The sequence below is a fragment of the Momordica charantia genome (genome assembly GCF_013281855.1).
Source record: "Momordica charantia cultivar OHB3-1 chromosome 7 unlocalized genomic scaffold, Mcharantia_2.0 BLBB01000007.1, whole genome shotgun sequence".
Lineage (NCBI taxonomy): Eukaryota > Viridiplantae > Streptophyta > Magnoliopsida > Cucurbitales > Cucurbitaceae > Momordica > Momordica charantia.
Genome location: NW_028275165.1, coordinates 20,172,858 through 20,191,119, shown reverse-complemented (window position 1 = coordinate 20,191,119; position 18,262 = coordinate 20,172,858). Strand labels below are relative to the sequence as shown.

Here is an 18,262-nt window from a genome sequence, read left to right as displayed (position 1 = left end):
CACCCGTAACCTTATTATTTAAAAAAATGCTTCAAATTGTTCACTAATTAAAACTATTATCAATCAATTCTTCTCAAAAAAAAAAAAAAAACCTATTATCAATCGATTAATGTATCCAATTCACTCCAGATCATGCTGATTAATCTAAAAATAATATAGATCAATATTTAAAATAGTAAATCTTGATTAACAATTAACACCACAAAATTTGAAACCTATAACTTTCACAAAGTGATAGAAAACCGACTTTCATTAAATTGAGCAGCCAATAGAAATTAAACCAAAATCGGCCGACCAAACCAACCAGTTGAATCTCCAATAAAAATGGTTGGTTCAAACCAAAATCGACCGACCAAACCAAAATGGTTGGTCAGATTCAACGCCAAACTAATGCCGACCGGTGCTACCCCAAAGAAAAGCAAAATCTCCAGTGAAAAGGTCTGTATTCAAGTTTGTAACAATCTGAGCAAATAAGTGAACTGATGATTTCTAAGATGGCTTAAAGAAAAGGGACTACAAATCCAATGGCCAGTTTTTCTCGAAAACAAATTATTTTTCAAAATTAATTGATATATCACGTGCAATGACAATCATACTAATAAATAAAATACAGTAAACCAAAAAAGAAAAAAAAGACAGAATTCTCGCAAAAACTACAAGACGAGAGAGAGATCCTGAACAGGAAATCAAGAGCCAACTTTAAAACAGAAAATTACTTAGACCAGCTAAATACTTGCATAAATTATCGGGCATAAGATACAAGTATAAAAATAAGTTTATAATAAAAATACTGTAATATAATATTCACTCGATAAGTCAAAACAAATCCCGACTCCGAAGCAATTGCCAGTAAAAAAACAACAATGACGAATGACCTAATAATGGTAAAAAAAAATAATAATAATAACAGACTCAATATGCCGAAATGAAAGAACACCCTGCTGCTAGCTGCTACCAAGACCCATCCCCAAACTAAGTACAAATCAAATGCCTATGATGCAACTATATGCCCACTTGCGCATATTATTATTACATGGTACAAATGCAGATATTTTTGTGAACACGGATACGATAACAACAACGTCAAAACGACCCACCGTTTCACCTTTGATGATTGTGTTGAACTGACACCCCCCCCCCCCAACTTCTTTAAAGCATCTCCTTGAACAAATGTAAACTGGACGAGACCAGACCGGACCAAAAACTCGATATTAAGATGCCCTGACTCCGACACATAAGCTTGTGATCCAACACAAGTACTACTCTCCCTTCATCACCAAAAGCCCTGCAAAAGTTTGGACCGAAAAGAAATAATAACATTAACACAAATAGCTCATGATTTGAGCTTCAGAAACTGATAGTAATGAAGTAGGGTTCACTGGCATACCATATCCTTCAAGGCTTCAACTAAAGTTGAATCCACCAGAAGGAACTGGAAGTTCGTTTCCACCAAAACGGAAACCAGGCTGGGCACCACCATCGGTTGTGGCCAATGCCTCGTCCTCTTCCTCCAACCAATATGTCTCGAGTATTTTGACAGCCTTCTCATAGATCTCATTGTTGTCATGACTCTGGAGATTCTCAATCTTTTCTAAACCCTCAGCATCATCAATCATCTGTGCATATAGATTAACTTCTCCACTGGAACCCAAATTCTTTTCAGCTTCTCCGACCTTCAAAATGTTCTCTAGCCCCTCTAAACAAACTGTAACAATTCTTGGATCTGGGCATACAAGAAGATCGCACAATGGTTTGATGCACCCTTGGCTGACAAGGTACCTAAATGGAAAGAAAGAGAGGCAGTCAATCAAAGAAGAAAACTAGAAGGTGGGAAAATAAGAACAGCCTCTAACATGACGTACTTAATTTGCTCATGAGTACCACCAGATGTTGCATTTGAAATCGCCCAAGCAGCCTCTTTCTTTATATCAAACTCAGCATTTTGAAGCAAATTAATTAGTGGAGGTATCAAACCGGCTTCCACGACGGCCTGCATTATATGAACAACACGAAATCTTAGGTTTGTTATCAAGTCCAGAAGGCATAGACTTCAGCGGTTGACATAATTGCTGTTAAAAACTGAATGCTATGCCATATACACAAATCCTAAGTTCCTCAAACTCGCCAAATACAAAATCCACTCTTACCTGAATCTGTTCCTTGTTTCCGGCAGTAATGTTGGATATCGTCCAGCAAGCTTCTTTCTTGATACTCTTTTTATGAGTGTGAGTCAACAAGCTCAAAAGGCAAGGGAGGGCACCATCATTAATAATACACTGATGAAAGGAATTGATCATCCAAATTAAACCCATTGGATAAAAGAAGCAACTAGATAAAATGGTGAAATCATTTACAAATCAGTGAACCTAAACAAGACCATATTCACTAACCAAACACCATATAAGTACACTCATAATCACAGTTTTTCCTTTTTGTGTTGTCTTCTCTTTAATACAGATAACGAGCTGAGTAACTCAGACACTTAGCAAGAGATTAAAAATGTGCCCACGATACTAGAAGCCTAATTTAGATTTACAGCCTTTGAAATCTGCAATAATGGACATATAAATAATCATTACCTGGGTTTGAATGTCGTCTCCTGTCACGATGTTCCCAACAGTGCGAAGGGCAGGAATGAGAACTGATGGGGAAGGATGCCTGAAGTGACATTTACAAACTTCCATAATAAGAAAAATGAAAAGGGAAAATCGTAAGACAGATAAACTCATTTGTGCAATATGTCTGCTTACAATAACAACTGTACAAGTCGTCCGCACACTCCTGCTTCAATCACGGCTTGAATTTTATCGTTAGTACCGTCAGATAGATAAGAAAGTGCCCAGCAGGCATCTGTAAGAACTTCTTCATCATTCGAATGAACTAGACGCTCAAGAGCTGGAAGAGCCGGCTTTACCTGCCCATGAGAGATTCAAAGGTTAATAAAAGACAACCAGGCAAGAGGATCAAATTTCTTGGTTTCAAACTTGGCCAGAATGAAGAGAGAACCTGATCAAATGGAGGCTGTGGCTTGCCCCTGCAGAAGTTTGAAAGCGTCCAGGTTGCATTTCTCAGCATTGAAAGCTTAGCATGCTCGTTCAACTGAGAAAGAAGTGGAATCAAAGCTCCATGGCGGAGGACAAGATCACGACATGTAGGTGAATCTCCAGCAACATTCCCCAAGGCCCAAACAGCCTAAAAAATCAGAAACCATGTCATTCAAGTTTAATATTCCACCCAAAAACAACATACATCACATAAAAACAAACGGTTAGACCAATTTCCTTCTAAGATATACCTGCTCTCGGACATCATCACTAGGAGAACCAAGTAGCGTAACAAAAATGGGTACTGCACCATGATCTATAACCACCTTCGTGTGTTCTGAGGTTCCAGATGCTATATTTGTGAGTGCCCAAGCAGCCTCAAACTTCAAGTGATAGATAAAACATCCAAGAAGTCAGTACAAAAAACAACAACTAACATAAATGAAAACTACAATAAAATCAGCAAAAAATCCCAACCTGAAGTTGAGGGAAATCCTCCCTCACAAGAAATTCTACAAAGCGTGGAACAACTCCAGATTGAATAACCTCCTCAATTGGAGGGCTTCTTTCTGCAATTGCCAGTACAGTTATTAAAATCAAACTTCCATAGCAAATGAAGACGAACGAGAAACAAGGAAGTTGGAAAATGTAGTACCAATCGAAAGTAATTTCCGAAACTGAGTTGTTGCCTCCAACTGCAAATTACTATTATCAGACCAGACCCCCGCAACCATAGACGGAAGGCTCTCCAACTGCAATCAAAGTCAAACTCAACTCTTCGTAACCAAAAACCCTCAAAAAACCAATCAATCGTAAAACCCCAAACATCCACATCGATAACCCCTAATTAAACGTTCGTAAGATTCGAATGATCGGATACCAAAACCTCCAGAATCACACATAGATCCGAGACTATTTCCAAAAACGCAATCTACAGAATGCGGCATTAAAATTGAAACAATCGAATGCGACAATACCTTCTTCTCGACAGTGGAAGTGTGAACCGCAGAAGGAAACTGCTGTGCTTGAAGGCCTTCCCTTCGCTTCTTCTGCAGGCTCTCTTCGCGTTTACTCTTCCTGATCTCCACCATGTTATCTTCCCGCCGGCGGCGGCCCTCTTCGGCGTCGACGGAGACCTTATAACGGTTCCGACGAACCTCGGTTCTCGCAGTTGGCCTCAACGACATGGTTTCTTCGTTGATTGACTTGGGCTCGTTCAAAGGACTCGATTCAAAACCCTGATAAAAATGGCAATTTACTGAAAGAAATTCAAGAGATGATCGGGATCGCCGGAATACAGAAAAACCCTAGCAGCGACAATAATTGAAAAATCCTAGAAACCGAACCTTGGGGTTTGTTCTCCAAGTATAGACGATATTATAAATTGTAAGGGTTCAGAGATTGGACAAGTTTATATAGATCCACGGTTTCGGAGCATCAAAAATAAAATAATAATAACGGTGAGTTTTTTAAACTGCTATTTCAGTCCTCAAAATTATTATTATTTCTCTATTTCTGTTCCAAAATTATACACTCGTTTAATTTTTATTTATTATTTTTTTTTTTTGAAACGATGCAATCGTTTATTTCTCTCTACCATGATTGTAAATAAAATTTGTGAATTTAGACTTATATTTTTTTGTTTTTCTTTCCTTTTTTTATAGAATTTGTTTACGTCAATTATCCACTCCAATGATGTGGAAAGGCTTAACGTGACTTCGAAAAATTATCGACAGTTCGGTACCCATATCGAGTCGACCTATTTGACCTATATCATTGACCGACGTTCCTAAAGAATAAGCTAACTTTCAAAAACATTTGCATGCAAGTATTTCTACCCGCAAAATGTCGTGATTCATAATCTTGTCGGGAGGTTATTATAAATTAACGACTCAGGAGGTGTTTTGAAAAGCTCACCTCTGTAAATAGAGAGTTTCGCTTCATTCTTAGATATTCAAAACTATACTCTCTCTTGGCATGGAGATTGGACTTGTGTAGACTGGAACATTGAAATTATTTACTCTCTATATGCAAATTCAATGCATTTGTTGGTAATCGGAATCTGAGCTTTGTCGAAGATCGGTAGAAATACTTGATCAAACACCTTATTTGTTTTTTATAGATACATTGACATTGACTAAAACATATATATTCATTTGAAGAAATTTTAATAAATTTGATTCCATACGTGTCCAATGTGTTTTGTATTAATAGAGAGTTTAGTTAGTTAGCACTTTCAGTTTGATCTTTCTGTTTTGGTTATTTCTGTTACTTCTATTAGTTATTGAGTGAATTATGTATAAATACCCTTGTAAGCTTTCTCTGTAAAATAATGAGAAGAGCTCCTTCATTTTAATGAGGGATTATTACATGGTATCAGGTTGTTTTACTTGGCGTCATCTCGATCCTTCCACGTATTCCACACTATAGTCATTTTTTACTTTCCATTACTCTGTTCGAATTTCTCACTGCTTTTCTCATTCTAGATCATGGCCGATTCCACCGCCAAAGATCTTACATCTCCTATATTCTTGTTATCCAATATATGCAATCTCGTATCCTTGCGATTGGATTCTTTACAAGTTCGTGGATGGTTCCTTCCCAAAACCCTCGAAGTTCTTGCAATCGCAATCGACGGCGGAATCTGGTGCTTCTTCATCCGATTCTGGAAATTTGCGGACAATTAATCCTGCTTACAGTGATTGGGTTGCCAAGGATCATGCATTAATGACTTTAATCAACGCTACCTTGTCTCCCACAGCCCTTGCCTACGTCGTCGGCTGTGAGTCAGGTTTGGGAAACCCTTCTCAAACACTATTCTTCATCCTCTCGCACCAATGTAGTCAGTTTAAAGTATGAATTACAGTCTATTGTCAAGGAGGGTGATGAATCGATTGATGCTTATATCAAGCGTATTAAAGAATTGAAGGATAAATTGGCAAATGTTTCGGTTGTCATCGATATGGAAGATCTCGTCATATATGCTCTCAATGGTCTTCCTTCTGATTTCAACACGTTTCGCACTTCAATGCGCACTCGCCCTCAGACAGTTTCTTTCGAAGAGCTTCATGTATTGCTTGTTGTTGAGGAAACCGCTCTTGATAAACAACTCAAGAAGGATGATTTATTTGCTCAACCTACGGCTTTACTTGCTAGTCAGTTACGCAATCAGAATCTGAATCCAAATACCTTTCGAGGGAAAGGCTATGCTGGTGGTAAAGGGAAATTTCCGGCCTCTGGAAATGGTAACGCTGGAAATCGAGGAAGATCTCCTTCCTCTGGTAACTCTGGAAACCGAACTCGCTTACCTGCGGCTTTGCCCTGTGGTGTACAGCATTCACCAACTGATTCTTCTCAACAAAGGGTAATTTGCCAGATTTGTAATCGCCCTGGACATACGGCTCTTGATTGTTATAATCGCATGAATTATAACTTTCAAGGCCGCCGTCCACCCACTCAACTGGCTGCCATGGTGGCTGCTCAAAATCTTGCAGTGGTAAATGGTTCTTCAACTCAGTGGCTTGCATATTCTGGCTGTAACACACATGTTACATCTGATTTGGGTCAACTTACTGGACTTTCTGAGTATCGTGGAGATGATCAGATCACTGTAGGGAATGGACATTCACTTCCCATTACTCATTCAGGTTGTGGTTCTATCTCTACTTCTTATTTCAATCTAAGACTTCAAAATCTGTTACATGTTCCAAATATTTCTACCAACCTTTTATCAGTTCATCGTCTTTGCTTAGATAACAATTGTCTTATTGTCTTTGATGCTAATCAATTCTTTATTCAGGACAAATCTTCGGGCCAGATACTTTTTCACGGTCCTAGTATAAATGGCCTTTATCCCATTCCTTCTACTGTCTTCCCTCCATCCACTGTCCATACATCTCCCTTGCCATCGCCCGTTGCTCATGTTGGTGCACAATCATCTTCTTCAGTCTGGCATGATAGACTAGGACACCCAGGTGATAATGTTCTTCGTACTGTTCTTCGTTCTCTGAATTTGTCAATGTGTAGTTCTCTAAATCATGTTTGCCAACATTGTCTTCATGGCAAGATGCACAAATTATCCTTTCCTGTTTCTATTACTGTATCTCTGTTTCCTCTTAAGTTGTTGCATACTGATGTTTGGGGTCCTGCCCCTCAGACTTCAATAAATGGTTTCAATTACTATGTTTCGTTTATTGATGATATGTCCAAATATACTTGGTTATTTCCTATATCTCGTAAATTTGATGTTACTAATGTTTTTAAACGCTTCAAACCTTTAGTTGAAAACTTATTCTCTTCACGCATTAAAATCCTTCGTAGTGATGGCGGTGGTGAATTTGTTAATCATTCCTTAGGTTCCTTTCTTCAAACCTTTGGAATTCTTCACCAAAAATCATGTGCCTACACCCCTGAACAAAATGGAACCGCTGAACGGAAACATCGACATGTGGTTGAGGTTGCCCTTACTCTCATGTCTAAATTCTCTCTCCCTGTAAAGTTTTGGCCCTTTGCATTTGCCACTGCCGTTTATATCATTAATCGACTTCCCTCTCCATCCCTCCAACATAAATCTCCTTATGAACTTCTCTTCAACCGTTCTCCTGATTACTCCAATCTTAAAACCTTCGGGTGTGCTTGCTATCCTTTACTTAAACCTTACCTCTCTCACAAGCTTCAACCCAAAACATCACAGTGTGTTTTTCTAGGCTATCCACCAGATTATAAGGGATATTTGTGCTATAACATGAGCAACAACCGCCTATACATTTCCCGCCATGTTGTTTTTGATGAATCTCTTTTCCCTTTTTCTTTTCCCCCTCCCTCTTCTTCAACTTCTTCTACCAACGTTCCTACTACTTTTCCTCACCAACTTCCCTTATCCTTGTTTCTTTCTTCTCCTGCTTCCTCATCCACACCTCATGAGTTAAATGATTTGAATGTTTCTTCTCCACATGATTTGTCTCCCACTGATATCCCACCTGATCAGTTACCAATCAACTCTCCAATGGTTACTACTTGTGTAAATGATACTCCTACTGATATTTTGGATTTGGATAACTCCACTGCTGTCCATAACATTCCAGAAGCTATTTCACATTCTGTCCAAAATATTCATCCTATGTGCACCCGTAGCAAGTCTGGTATATCCAAGAAGAAAGTCTATATGGCTTCTTCCGTTTCTCATTCTTCACCTGTTGAACCTTCCTCCTTCACAGCAGCCTTTAAGCTTGTTGAATGGAGAACTGCCATGACTGAAGAATATGATGCCTTGATTCGGCAAAATACTTGGGTTCTCACTCCTTTACCTCTCGGTAAAAGTGCTATTGGATGCAAGTGGGTCTATCGCATCAAGCACAATCCCGATGGAACGATTGCCAGATATAAGGCTCGTCTTGTGGCCAAAGGGTATCATCAAGAAGCTGTTATTGACTATGATGAAACCTTTAGTCTCGTTGTAAAGAAACCAACTGTTCGAGTTATCTTATCCTTGGCTGCTCAGTTTAATTGGAGTGTTAGACAAATGGATGTGAAGAATGCATTCCTTCATGGAGAGTTACAAGAAGAGGTGTATATGCAACAACCTCAAGGCTTTGTGGACTCGTCTCAACCTCATCATGTTTGTAAACTATTGAAATCCCTTTATGGTCTCAAACAAGCTCCTCGTGCCTGGTTTGAATGTTTTACATCCCACCTACTTTCTTTGGGATTTGAGGCATCTCCATCTGACTCCTCTCTTTTTGTTCGACATGATGGTCTTTCTATTTCGTACTTACTTCTATATGTTGACGATATCATCGTCACTGGCAACAGCCCTTTGTACATTGATGATTTAGTTTCACAGCTTCGGCTTCAGTTTGAAATGACGGATTTGGGTGCTCTAAAATATTTTCTTGGCTTAGAGATTGGACACTCTTCTGCTGGTATTTCGGTGTCACAATCTAAGTATGCTCGTGATGTATTATCACGATTTGGCATGCTTGCATCAAAGCCCTGCTCCACTCCAATCGCTCTTATTTCGTCACCTGCTGATGGTCCTCCTTGTTCTGATGATGAGGCTCGGATATATTGTGCAATGGTGGGAGCCTTACATTACTTGACATTCACTCGCCCTGATATTGCATTTACTGTTGGAAGACTCTCTCAATATATGCATCGACCATGTTCTTCTCATCTTACGGCTGTCAAACGTGTACTAAGATATATAAATGACTCTTTGGGTGCTGGTCTTCTGTTTCAAAAGGATAACTTTGCTGCTGCCTTATCTTTATCTGCATATTCTGATTCTGATTGGGCAGGCGACCACTTGGATCATCGCTCGACAACAGGTTTTGTGATCTTTTTAGGTCGAAATCCCATTAGTTGGGCTGCCAAAAAGCAGTCTACTGTCTCTCGCAGCTCAATAGAGGCCGAGTATCGAGCCCTAGCTATTACGTCTGCTGAAATTTCTTGGCTTCGCCAACTTCTTCAAAATTTGCGCATCATCAGCACCCAGCCTCCCACTCTTCATTGTGATAATCTCTCTGCTATACAGCTCGCTCGCAGCCCGGTTTTTCATGGCAGAACAAAGCATGTGGAAATTGATTTCCACTTTGTGCGAGAACGAGTTGTTCGTGGTGACCTTCGTCTCTGTTTTGTACCTACGGAAAGACAACTGGCTGATTTATTGACTAAACCTCTCACCGGCCATCGATTGATGTTCTTGAAGTCCAAACTCATGATCTTTCGATCATTTGTTTGAGGGGGAATATTAATAGAGAGTTTAGTTAGTTAGCACTTTCAGTTTGATCTTTCTGTTTTGGTTATTTCTGTTAGTTCTATTAGTTATTGAGTGAATTATGTATAAATACCCTTGTAAGCTTTCTCTGTAAAATAATGAGAAGATCTCCTTCATTTTAATGAGGGATTATTACATTTTGGAGTAAAAAACTGACGTGGAAATTGGAAAATATACGGAGTTGCTTTGGGAACTGTTTAATTTTTTTTTTTTATTACTTTGTCATGGTTTGATTTTTGTGTATGATTTGTAAATGAGAGATAAAAATAATGATACAGCAAAATTAAAAGCAGTTATCTAAATATGTTTTATTATATTTTTGTTTGTTTTATTTTTATATTAAAAGAAAAGGCACATACGTTGGAAGTTGTTTTAAACAAGGATTATGGAACTTGTATTTAATTGGTAGCTTTTTAGATGGGTAAAATTGTTGGTGTATAAATATGGTTTATAACAATTATCAAATTCGCACCGATGTCAAAATAACAAAGAGTAATACATCGGTGTGGTGTTTATCACACACGTTCCGATGTTTATGTTAGAATCGAGCTTTGTACGAAGGTTAGTTAAAATATAATTTTCATAATACCTTGAATGTGATCTATTTCCTCTTATTTATAGAGGGAAAATCATACTCTCTTCAATATATTTTTTAATTTCGTAACTATTGGGTTTTGGACCATTTTTTTTAATCGTCGAACTTAGAGTATTATTTGGATTGAGATTAGAATCTAGTGGCAAAATTGGACCAACGAGCCAACTTTGGTTGGCTAATTGACCATGGGCTCGTCGGCCTCGACCTAGCATCGAGGCGTCGGGTTCGAGTACTAAGGCTCCGGATCACCACACCACATATCTTCTCAATTTAGCTATTGCTGGCTTCAAGTCTCAATTCATGGATACATGACTCTAGACATTCTAAATAATTTATATAGTACACGAAATGAGGAGATATAATCTTTTCGTAAAAAAAATATGTTTTAACCAATTGAGCGATGCGATATCCATAAAAAAAATTTCTATAAATATTAAAATTTTGAATTTGGGCTTGTTAAACCAGTACTAGTGGATTTGGGCTCAAGTAGCAAAGCCCAACTAAAAAGCAGGCTTGTTAAACCAGTACTATCGGGAATTGGCCTCAAATCGGCTCACGAAACTAGTAAGCGGGCTTGTGTTCAGCTACCAGTCGGATTTGGGTTCAGATAGCCCAGCCCAACTAAAAAAACCTGCTATCAGTGGGAATTGGGCTAAATATCCCAGCCTAAGTAACAAGCTAGTAGGGTTTGGGCTTCAGTAGCCCAGCCCAAGGAAAAAGCGGGCTAGTTAAACCATCTACCAGTGGGATTTGGGCTCTTACAGCCCAACCCAACCGCTGGAAACATGGGCTTGTTTAACCAGATATCTGTGAGATTTTGGGCTAAAAAAGCCCAACCCAACTATTCAAAACAGCTTCTGAAAAAAAAAAAACTTTAAATCCAATTTTGTGTGTTTTATTTTTAATTTATTTTTTTCAACTAAAACCTATTTTAGCGAATATGAACAAATTAACTAGTGCAATATATTTTTTTGTAAAGCAACTATTGGTTGAGCAAATTTTAAGCGACAAAATAATAACAAATATAAAAATGTCAATACGAGCACGGTTTGGTTAAAATATATATTCTTCGACTATATCAAGCTTAGAGGAAAAAAAATTGTGTGATTTGCATTATGTACTATAGCAGAGAGCAAAAGATTGGATGAGAATAAAATGCAGAATGATATTGAGTCCTGGATTTCTCATCATATGTCAAACAATCTTGATCTTTCCTATCAATCAAATCACACATATTACAGTGGAATAATATGGACAGAAGTCAAATTTATTCATCAATGTTGTGGGAAAAGTTTGAAGTAAGATGAGAATCTAAGAGTCTGCACAGAAAAAGAAAAAACAAACTAAAAAGGTTATGCACACATTTGTTTCAATCAAACAAGAGGAATATTTACATTGGAGATGATCTTTCAAAGGGTTTAGATAGAATCATTCTTAGGGTGTAATTAGACAGATGAGAAATCTCCTAAAGTTTCTTCCAAATGCAATGGCGCCGAACCCTGCATCCACAATCCGAGCGACGTGCTTGCTACGAACAAACAGTTCCACACGCATCCTAAAATAAATCGCTTCGACTTTGAACGCCGATGTTCCAACCGCAACCGGGACAAAGATTTGCATCTGTTGTGTGAGGAACATTCTGAGGAAGATTGCTTCAGTTCTTGCATTGAAATTTGAATGTTTCCCAGTTTCTTTCAACTAGCTAGCATGCATATATTCACAATGGACTTGTTGACAAGAATGAACTACCTCTGCCATCTATTGAGGGAGGACTTTTATCTTTAGAGTTACAACAACAAAGCATATTGGAAGCTGCAACCAAATGAGGAACTAAAGCAAGAACTTTTTTCTAAACGCAAATATTCTCGGTTTGATATCCACTAAAGTCGAACTCACTCTCGACCGATCCATTGTCTCCTTGTTGCTGGGAAACATAAAACATAAAACATAGCTAGAGTTAACAATGATATATGATGAATATTGCACGTTTAATAATTATTTGTTTTAAATTTCTGTTTGAAACAATATTCCTCCATGATCTAATACTTTTATCTATGATTCTGCATATTTGATTCCATCTATAAATTTTCTTTCTTAAAAGTTCGAGCTTATAACACTACTTCTACTTTCGAATCTCTTTACTTTGTAATCTACTTTTCAAAAATGTTCTCAAATCCAAGCTAAATTTAGATAACTAATACCCCGTTGGATAACTATTTCGTTTTTTGTTTTATATTTTTAAAAATTAAGCTTAAAAACTTACTTTCTTCCTTATTTTGTTATATAATTTTTATAAATATTTTCAAAACCTAGGCCAAATTTTAGAAACCAAAAACAGTAGTTTTCAAAAACTAGTTTTTTTTTAATGAAATTTGGCTAAGAATTCAATTTTTTTTGTTTAAGAAAGACAAAAAGTATACCAAAGAAGTTTCGAGGAAGCAAACGTAATTGCAGATATTTATATCAAGGTAATTGCAGATAGAAGGTGGGACCAATCAAACAAAAATTTATATCAAGGTAAAGAGGGAAACTAACTTGTTTTAGGAAGACACTAAGAAGTTCATCATGGCCAAAGTTCTCAGCTAAGAGGTCACTTTGATAGCTTGCATCAGGAATTGTCTGAGTCTTAACCTCCACAGGATTGAGAAGCGAGTTCTGAATGTTACTTTGTGCAGTCTCTGGTTGAGTAGCATCCGAAAAGGAAAATATAGTCTTTCCAACGACTGACATGTTTTGGTTTTGTCCATTCGTTCGGCTCAAAGGAAAACCGTTATGAATTAAAGTCGAGGGCGAGACATCAAAGCTATCCTGTATGAAGTTTCCATGGTGAGAATTACCAAAGGCCAAGTTGCTTACATTCTGAGAGTCCCAGTCATGGGATTTTTGCAGATGAAAGTCATTAAAAACATCATAACTCGACATTAGTCCGCCCGATCCCTTTAGATCCGAACTAATATCTTCTTGAAACACCCCGTTACAAGTCAGTGTAGATACCGAAGAATTACTCTGAAGAGAAAAATTGTTTGACAGTTCTGTGGTTTGGTTCATTGGAAAGTTCATCATCAATGATGCTGGCGAAACAAGGTTGTACCCCGGTCCATCGGCAGTCCCGTTTCCCCTCGTAACGCCATTTGATATGATAGGCTTCCTTATCGTTGACGAAATTCGCGGTAAGTGGCTAGCAGGGGAGTTATTTAGAGCCTGTCCTCCAGCTTGTTGTTGAGTCAAATGCATTAGTTGAGTTCCACCATGTTCACTCTTGACAATAAGTTGCATGTTTATGTTCCCTTGAGTCTGTGCAGAAGGGTGGTGCATGTTGGCAAGATGCTTTGGCTCCATTTTTGTTGGAATTCCATGAAACAAGTTCACTGGTTTGCTGTTATTCAGGTGTTGTGTTTGATCCTCAGCAAACCTCAATTTTGGATTTTCAAAGCTGAATATGTTGTTCTGATCAACAAGGGCCATGGATATGCTAGATTTTACCGACGACCTACGAAGCCCGGTTGCTTGGAGTGCAGCAATACTCTGAGGCGTGAGTTGGCCCACGACCGAAAGCGTCTGAAGATCGATCCCATTGAATGAAGCCATTGGCCCAAAAGTTGCTTCTTGAGGGCTGATAAAAGAATTGTTCAAATTACTTGGCGATACTCCACTAAGCCTTCTAAGATATAAGCGATATTTCTGCATAACCATCAAATAAAGTAATTAACATGCCTATTCCAACCATCAAGAAGCAAAGAAAAAACAGAGTTTTTGAAATTTTTATACCTGAAGGTGGCTGGCAACATTTTCTCTAGTTAGCCCGGGAACATTCATCAACTCCAGAATCTTTTTGGGAACAGCCTCTGTAAATTCAAAAGAAGATTCAAAACATAACCAACAAGAACACTGATCAAACTTCAAAGCGTTCCCGACGTAAGTGAAAAAGAAACGGTTAAAGAACTGCAGATACCATGAAGTAAAAAGGAATAGAGAAACCCAAAACCAGAAGCGAAGGATGACATATATCCTTCCAAAAGTTTGGGTTATATGCAGCAAACATATTGAGCAACATGAAGAAACATGGCTGGGTGAAGAATGATCACGAAATTCGATTTTTTTTTATAACTAGGAGTTGGAGTTTTGTTCTCCTATACCCAGGGACACCTGTGCCAGCCCCAAGGCCCAAACCCGGGAGACATTAAGGATTTTTTATATTAAGCTCACTAGAAGGTTCAAACTTGAGAACTCTAAGCCAGTATGACCAAGAGATTCCAAGCCTTTGCCAATTGGGTTACTCATGGGATTCGATTTACAAGCTCAAGATGAAAACAGCCGTAAATAAACTTGAAAATTATAAAGATCAGCCAATGTTACAATGTCAAAGAGTTGATATGTTGCATTTTTTCTACTCTAATATGCAGTTGATGGTTCTCTTCGTCAAAAGGTATGAAGAGTTGGAAACGATGCAGAGAGAAAACATACTGTCAATGCCTAGTTGATTAACAGCAACAACAAACTGTTGATGAAGCTCAACTGACCATACCACCCGAGGCTTCTTTAATGTCGATGTATCGTCCCTCTCCTCGGGCTCTTCTTCAGCGTCCCTCCTCCTCTTTGAGCTGTTCCAACTTCCTTCATACGCCGAAGACGAATAATTCGCACCTTCAGATAGATTTTGCTCTCGATCTCCATCCTCCACGCTCCCCGATTGCTCCAAATCCTTCCATTCGGTCTTTCTCTTCCGAACCACGTGTTGCCATATGTTCCTTAGCGCTTCTATCCGAACAGGTTTGATCAGGTAATCGCAAGCACCGTGAATCACTCCCTTCATCACAACATTCTTTCCATCATCCGCTGACATCACTGTACAATCACATGTCTCCAATATTAGTCTGCAAAATTATATGAAACCATATAACTATATATAAGTTAGCATTCAGAGATCCAGAAAAGCATCCAAACACATGTTACTCACTGATAACAGGCAAATCCATCTCCAGCCCAACTTGCTCTAGAAGTTTGAATCCATCCATGTCTGGCATATGCACATCGCTTAAGACGATATCGAACCCGTTTCTGTTCTCACGAAGCAACGACAATGCGATCTCTGCCCGGTTGCATTTTGTTACTGCAAATAATCAGACACTCGTAGTTAAAATCAGAGTACAACACCACCATGGGACAAAAGGATTCTAAATCTACAAATAAGTACTGAGAAGATAGCTTCTAAATGGCAGACTTTAATGTCATCTATGAACCGGATCAAATAGGATAACCAGCAATAAGCAATAACTGATAAATGGCCACGTCTCTAATCCTAAAACAAGCACAGATTCAAGATCAAAAGCAACCCTAAACTTAAAATTTCCTTAAGAAACTATATCCAAAATTGAATGAATTATCAACTCTCAGAAAACTGAAGCCACGTCATGTGAACCCCAAAAATGGAAAAAACAGGATTAAGAAAGAGAACCCAAGTAAGAGAAAAGAAACAAAGGGAAGTTGAAATTGAAACAAACCGGCGTAGAGGCAAGTTTGAAGCATCTTTTCCAAGATCCTGAGGCAGGTTGGATCATCATCCACAACCAAAACTCGAAGACCCACCGGGAACTGATCGGAAACCATTTCAGTAGCTTTTCTAGCAGGAATTAGAGCCGGCGTCGCCATCGATCCCTTTATGTGGCTCAGATCCATTCCACAGAGACTCAAATGTCCCGCAGACAAAATAGAGTGAAAAAGAAAAAAGAGACTACGGCTTCTGAAGATTGATTCCCAAGTTCACAAAACCCATCTGCAATAATCAGAATCTAGATAAATTTTTTTGTCCTCTGAACCTGAAATCGAAGAGACAAGAACTATTTCACTGCTTGGAGATCAAATTCTCAGATTGATTTCATTCCATAGGCGTTTGATCGTTTTTATTGCTTACTTATTTACGAGTATTTTACTCATAAAAAGTGGGTCGATCCTTGAAGAGTGCAGGACCAACTAACCCATGAACATGAACCCACCTCTCTCTCTCTCTTTCTCTCTAACAGTCTTTCTCTCTCCTCACTTGGCTTTTTCGTCCAATAGTTGAACTGTTTTCTGCTTTTCTCTCTCTGCAGTCCACTTTATCCGCTATAAACAGAGAGCAAAACCCAACAAGTGCCTTACTTTTGACAGTCAAATCCATTGGCTAAAGCTTCTTCCCCACAGGGCTTTAACTCGAGATAACAAGATACAAATAATTTATCAAAAAAGATTAAAAAAGAAGAAAAAAAGGGAGGTTTCGAAATTACACTAAATAATTACAACAGGATGTCTGACACACACAGTGATGACTGATGACCGAGTTTAATATTCTTAAGAATTGATAAGGTTGAGGATCGAATTTGAGGTCGTTTACTTGCGTTGGCCTGCTAAAACGACACCCACTTGCACCATTTGGTTGATCGGGATTCTGACCGAATCCGCCAAGTTCGGCTTGGACAGGTGCTGGCTCGTGAGCTGAGAAGCTGGTAAGTAGGGAATTTCCAAAAGAGAAAACACTACAACACTTAAAGTTAGTGTATGACCCAGCTATATACAAGAAAATAAAGTTAGTGTACGACCAAGCTATATACAAGAAAATATAGTTTTGCATGTCTGAAAATGAATGGGTGATCTCTATTTATAGATGGAGTTTTTGACAGGACGTCCCACAAATCTCCAACTGACTGTTTAAGGTTTCGAGAATCACAACATGTCATAGAGTTTGTTGAACATTGATGGGCACGGTTGGTAAACTAGTCTGTAGGTCGATTCTACTTGTCCTTTAAGTTGTCAAATTGAGAGTTAATTCGGCTTGACCTTACAAGTGAAACTTAAATCAACCATCCTTACACAAATTAGTCTTTATGCTAACTCATCACCTTTACTATATCAGAACAGTTCATTATGGAGAGATTAACTTAAAATAACTCGACCCACGAAAGCAAAAAGCTAGATGGCTACTTGTAACTTGGGCTAAACTATTCAATAAAACAGAAAGTAAAAAAAAAAAAAGTAAAAAAAAAAACAAAAATAAAAATTAATTCCACGTGCTCCAAAGGAATCCTGTGAAGAACCCAACAAGCAGGGCTGAGAAGGTTGTCTGTCTCCGTCAGTTTGAAATAATATGATAATTCAAAACAATACAAAAGAAAAAAAAGAAAGAAATTAAACATTTATTTTGCAGTTGCTTTCGGGCCAAAGCTACCCGTCAAGTTGAGTTGCTCTCGGCTGTCACTGACAAGCTTTTGATTATTATATTATTATATTATATAGTTACCCATTCATCAACCTGTGCTTCCCTCGGCGGACATCTGTCATTTCGGCTTCCTCGAAGATAAGATCTGTTTGGCTCCCATGCTTTCCAACTTTTTTTTTCCTTTACGCAGTCACAGAGAAGATGTGAATTAATGATTAGAGAAATCAAGACCGTCGGATTTATTTTCTATCATAATTTTTTTCTTTAAAATAGAAAAGAAAATTGCTCAAAATCATTATATTCTTGTCCTACTCCTACACCCCCATCTAGCTATGAAGTAAATTTGAGTAAAAAATAAAAAAGGTTATGGAGCAAGTTGGCAGAGATCAAATCCTTGCACTTGAGCCTGCCCTATAATCGTTCTATTCATCCTTTTTAAGGATTTTTTATTGTTTTTTAGCTGCGTAAATATGATCCACAAATATTGTTACCCGAATCAAAATGAAATTGATAAGGTGGTAAGAGAATAATGAGATTAAACACCTTTTAGATAAATGAGATTAAAAAATTTGAGGTGAGTCTTAATTTGATTTCATTCCTACAAATTGGTAGACACCATCAAATTAATTATCATTCTTTCGAGTAAACACAACTTA

At 38.1% G+C, this 18,262-nt stretch overlaps 2 protein-coding genes across 4 annotated transcripts; both read right to left on the bottom strand.

Annotated features, from left to right (window-relative positions):
* Window positions 1–757: 757 nt before the first annotated feature.
* Window positions 758–4,524, bottom strand: LOC111009668 (importin subunit alpha-1). 2 transcript variants are annotated; one of them, XM_022282830.2, is made up of 12 exons: window positions 4,391–4,524; window positions 4,022–4,282; window positions 3,700–3,796; window positions 3,522–3,613; window positions 3,296–3,427; window positions 3,007–3,192; window positions 2,751–2,914; window positions 2,580–2,658; window positions 2,148–2,276; window positions 1,863–1,990; window positions 1,388–1,779; window positions 758–1,285 (listed from the first exon to the last, which is right to left on the bottom strand). In XM_022282830.2, the coding sequence occupies exons 2-11, from the start codon at window positions 4,229–4,231 to the stop codon at window positions 1,404–1,406; spliced, it is 1,593 nt and encodes a 530-aa protein (XP_022138522.1). In that variant the 5' UTR covers window positions 4,232–4,282; window positions 4,391–4,524; the 3' UTR covers window positions 758–1,285; window positions 1,388–1,403. The 2 variants fall into 2 exon arrangements, with proteins under 2 accessions (XP_022138522.1, XP_022138521.1); XM_022282829.2 differs by having other exon boundaries at window positions 4,022–4,423.
* A 7,141-nt stretch (window positions 4,525–11,665) lies between these two features.
* Window positions 11,666–16,582, bottom strand: LOC111009667 (two-component response regulator ARR2). Of its 2 annotated transcripts, XM_022282827.2 has the most exons (6): window positions 15,916–16,582; window positions 15,372–15,524; window positions 14,879–15,259; window positions 14,183–14,259; window positions 12,950–14,095; window positions 11,666–12,338 (listed from the first exon to the last, which is right to left on the bottom strand). In XM_022282827.2, exons 1-6 carry the CDS (start codon window positions 16,088–16,090, stop codon window positions 12,264–12,266), a joined length of 2,007 nt encoding a protein of 668 aa, XP_022138519.1. In that variant the 5' UTR covers window positions 16,091–16,582; the 3' UTR covers window positions 11,666–12,263. The 2 variants fall into 2 exon arrangements, with proteins under 2 accessions (XP_022138519.1, XP_087982657.1); XM_088126531.1 differs by lacking the exon at window positions 15,916–16,582 and having other exon boundaries at window positions 14,879–15,288; window positions 15,372–15,512.
* Window positions 16,583–18,262: the final 1,680 nt, after the last annotated feature.

Coding starts and splice junctions, on each gene's coding strand:
- LOC111009667 (XM_022282827.2), bottom strand. CDS start 16,090: ATGGATCTGAGCCACATAAAGGGATCGATGGCGACGCCGGCTCTAATT. Junction 14,096..14,182: donor ATGTTGCCAGCCACCTTCAG/GTATAAAAATTT, acceptor ATGGTTATGCAG/AAATATCGCTTATATCTTAG. Junction 12,339..12,949: donor TTAGTGTCTTCCTAAAACAA/GTTAGTTTCCCT, acceptor TATGTTTCCCAG/CAACAAGGAGACAATGGATC.
- LOC111009668 (XM_022282830.2), bottom strand. CDS start 4,231: ATGTCGTTGAGGCCAACTGCGAGAACCGAGGTTCGTCGGAACCGTTAT. Junction 3,614..3,699: donor TCGGAAATTACTTTCGATTG/GTACTACATTTT, acceptor TGGCAATTGCAG/AAAGAAGCCCTCCAATTGAG. Junction 3,428..3,521: donor AGGATTTCCCTCAACTTCAG/GTTGGGATTTTT, acceptor TATCACTTGAAG/TTTGAGGCTGCTTGGGCACT.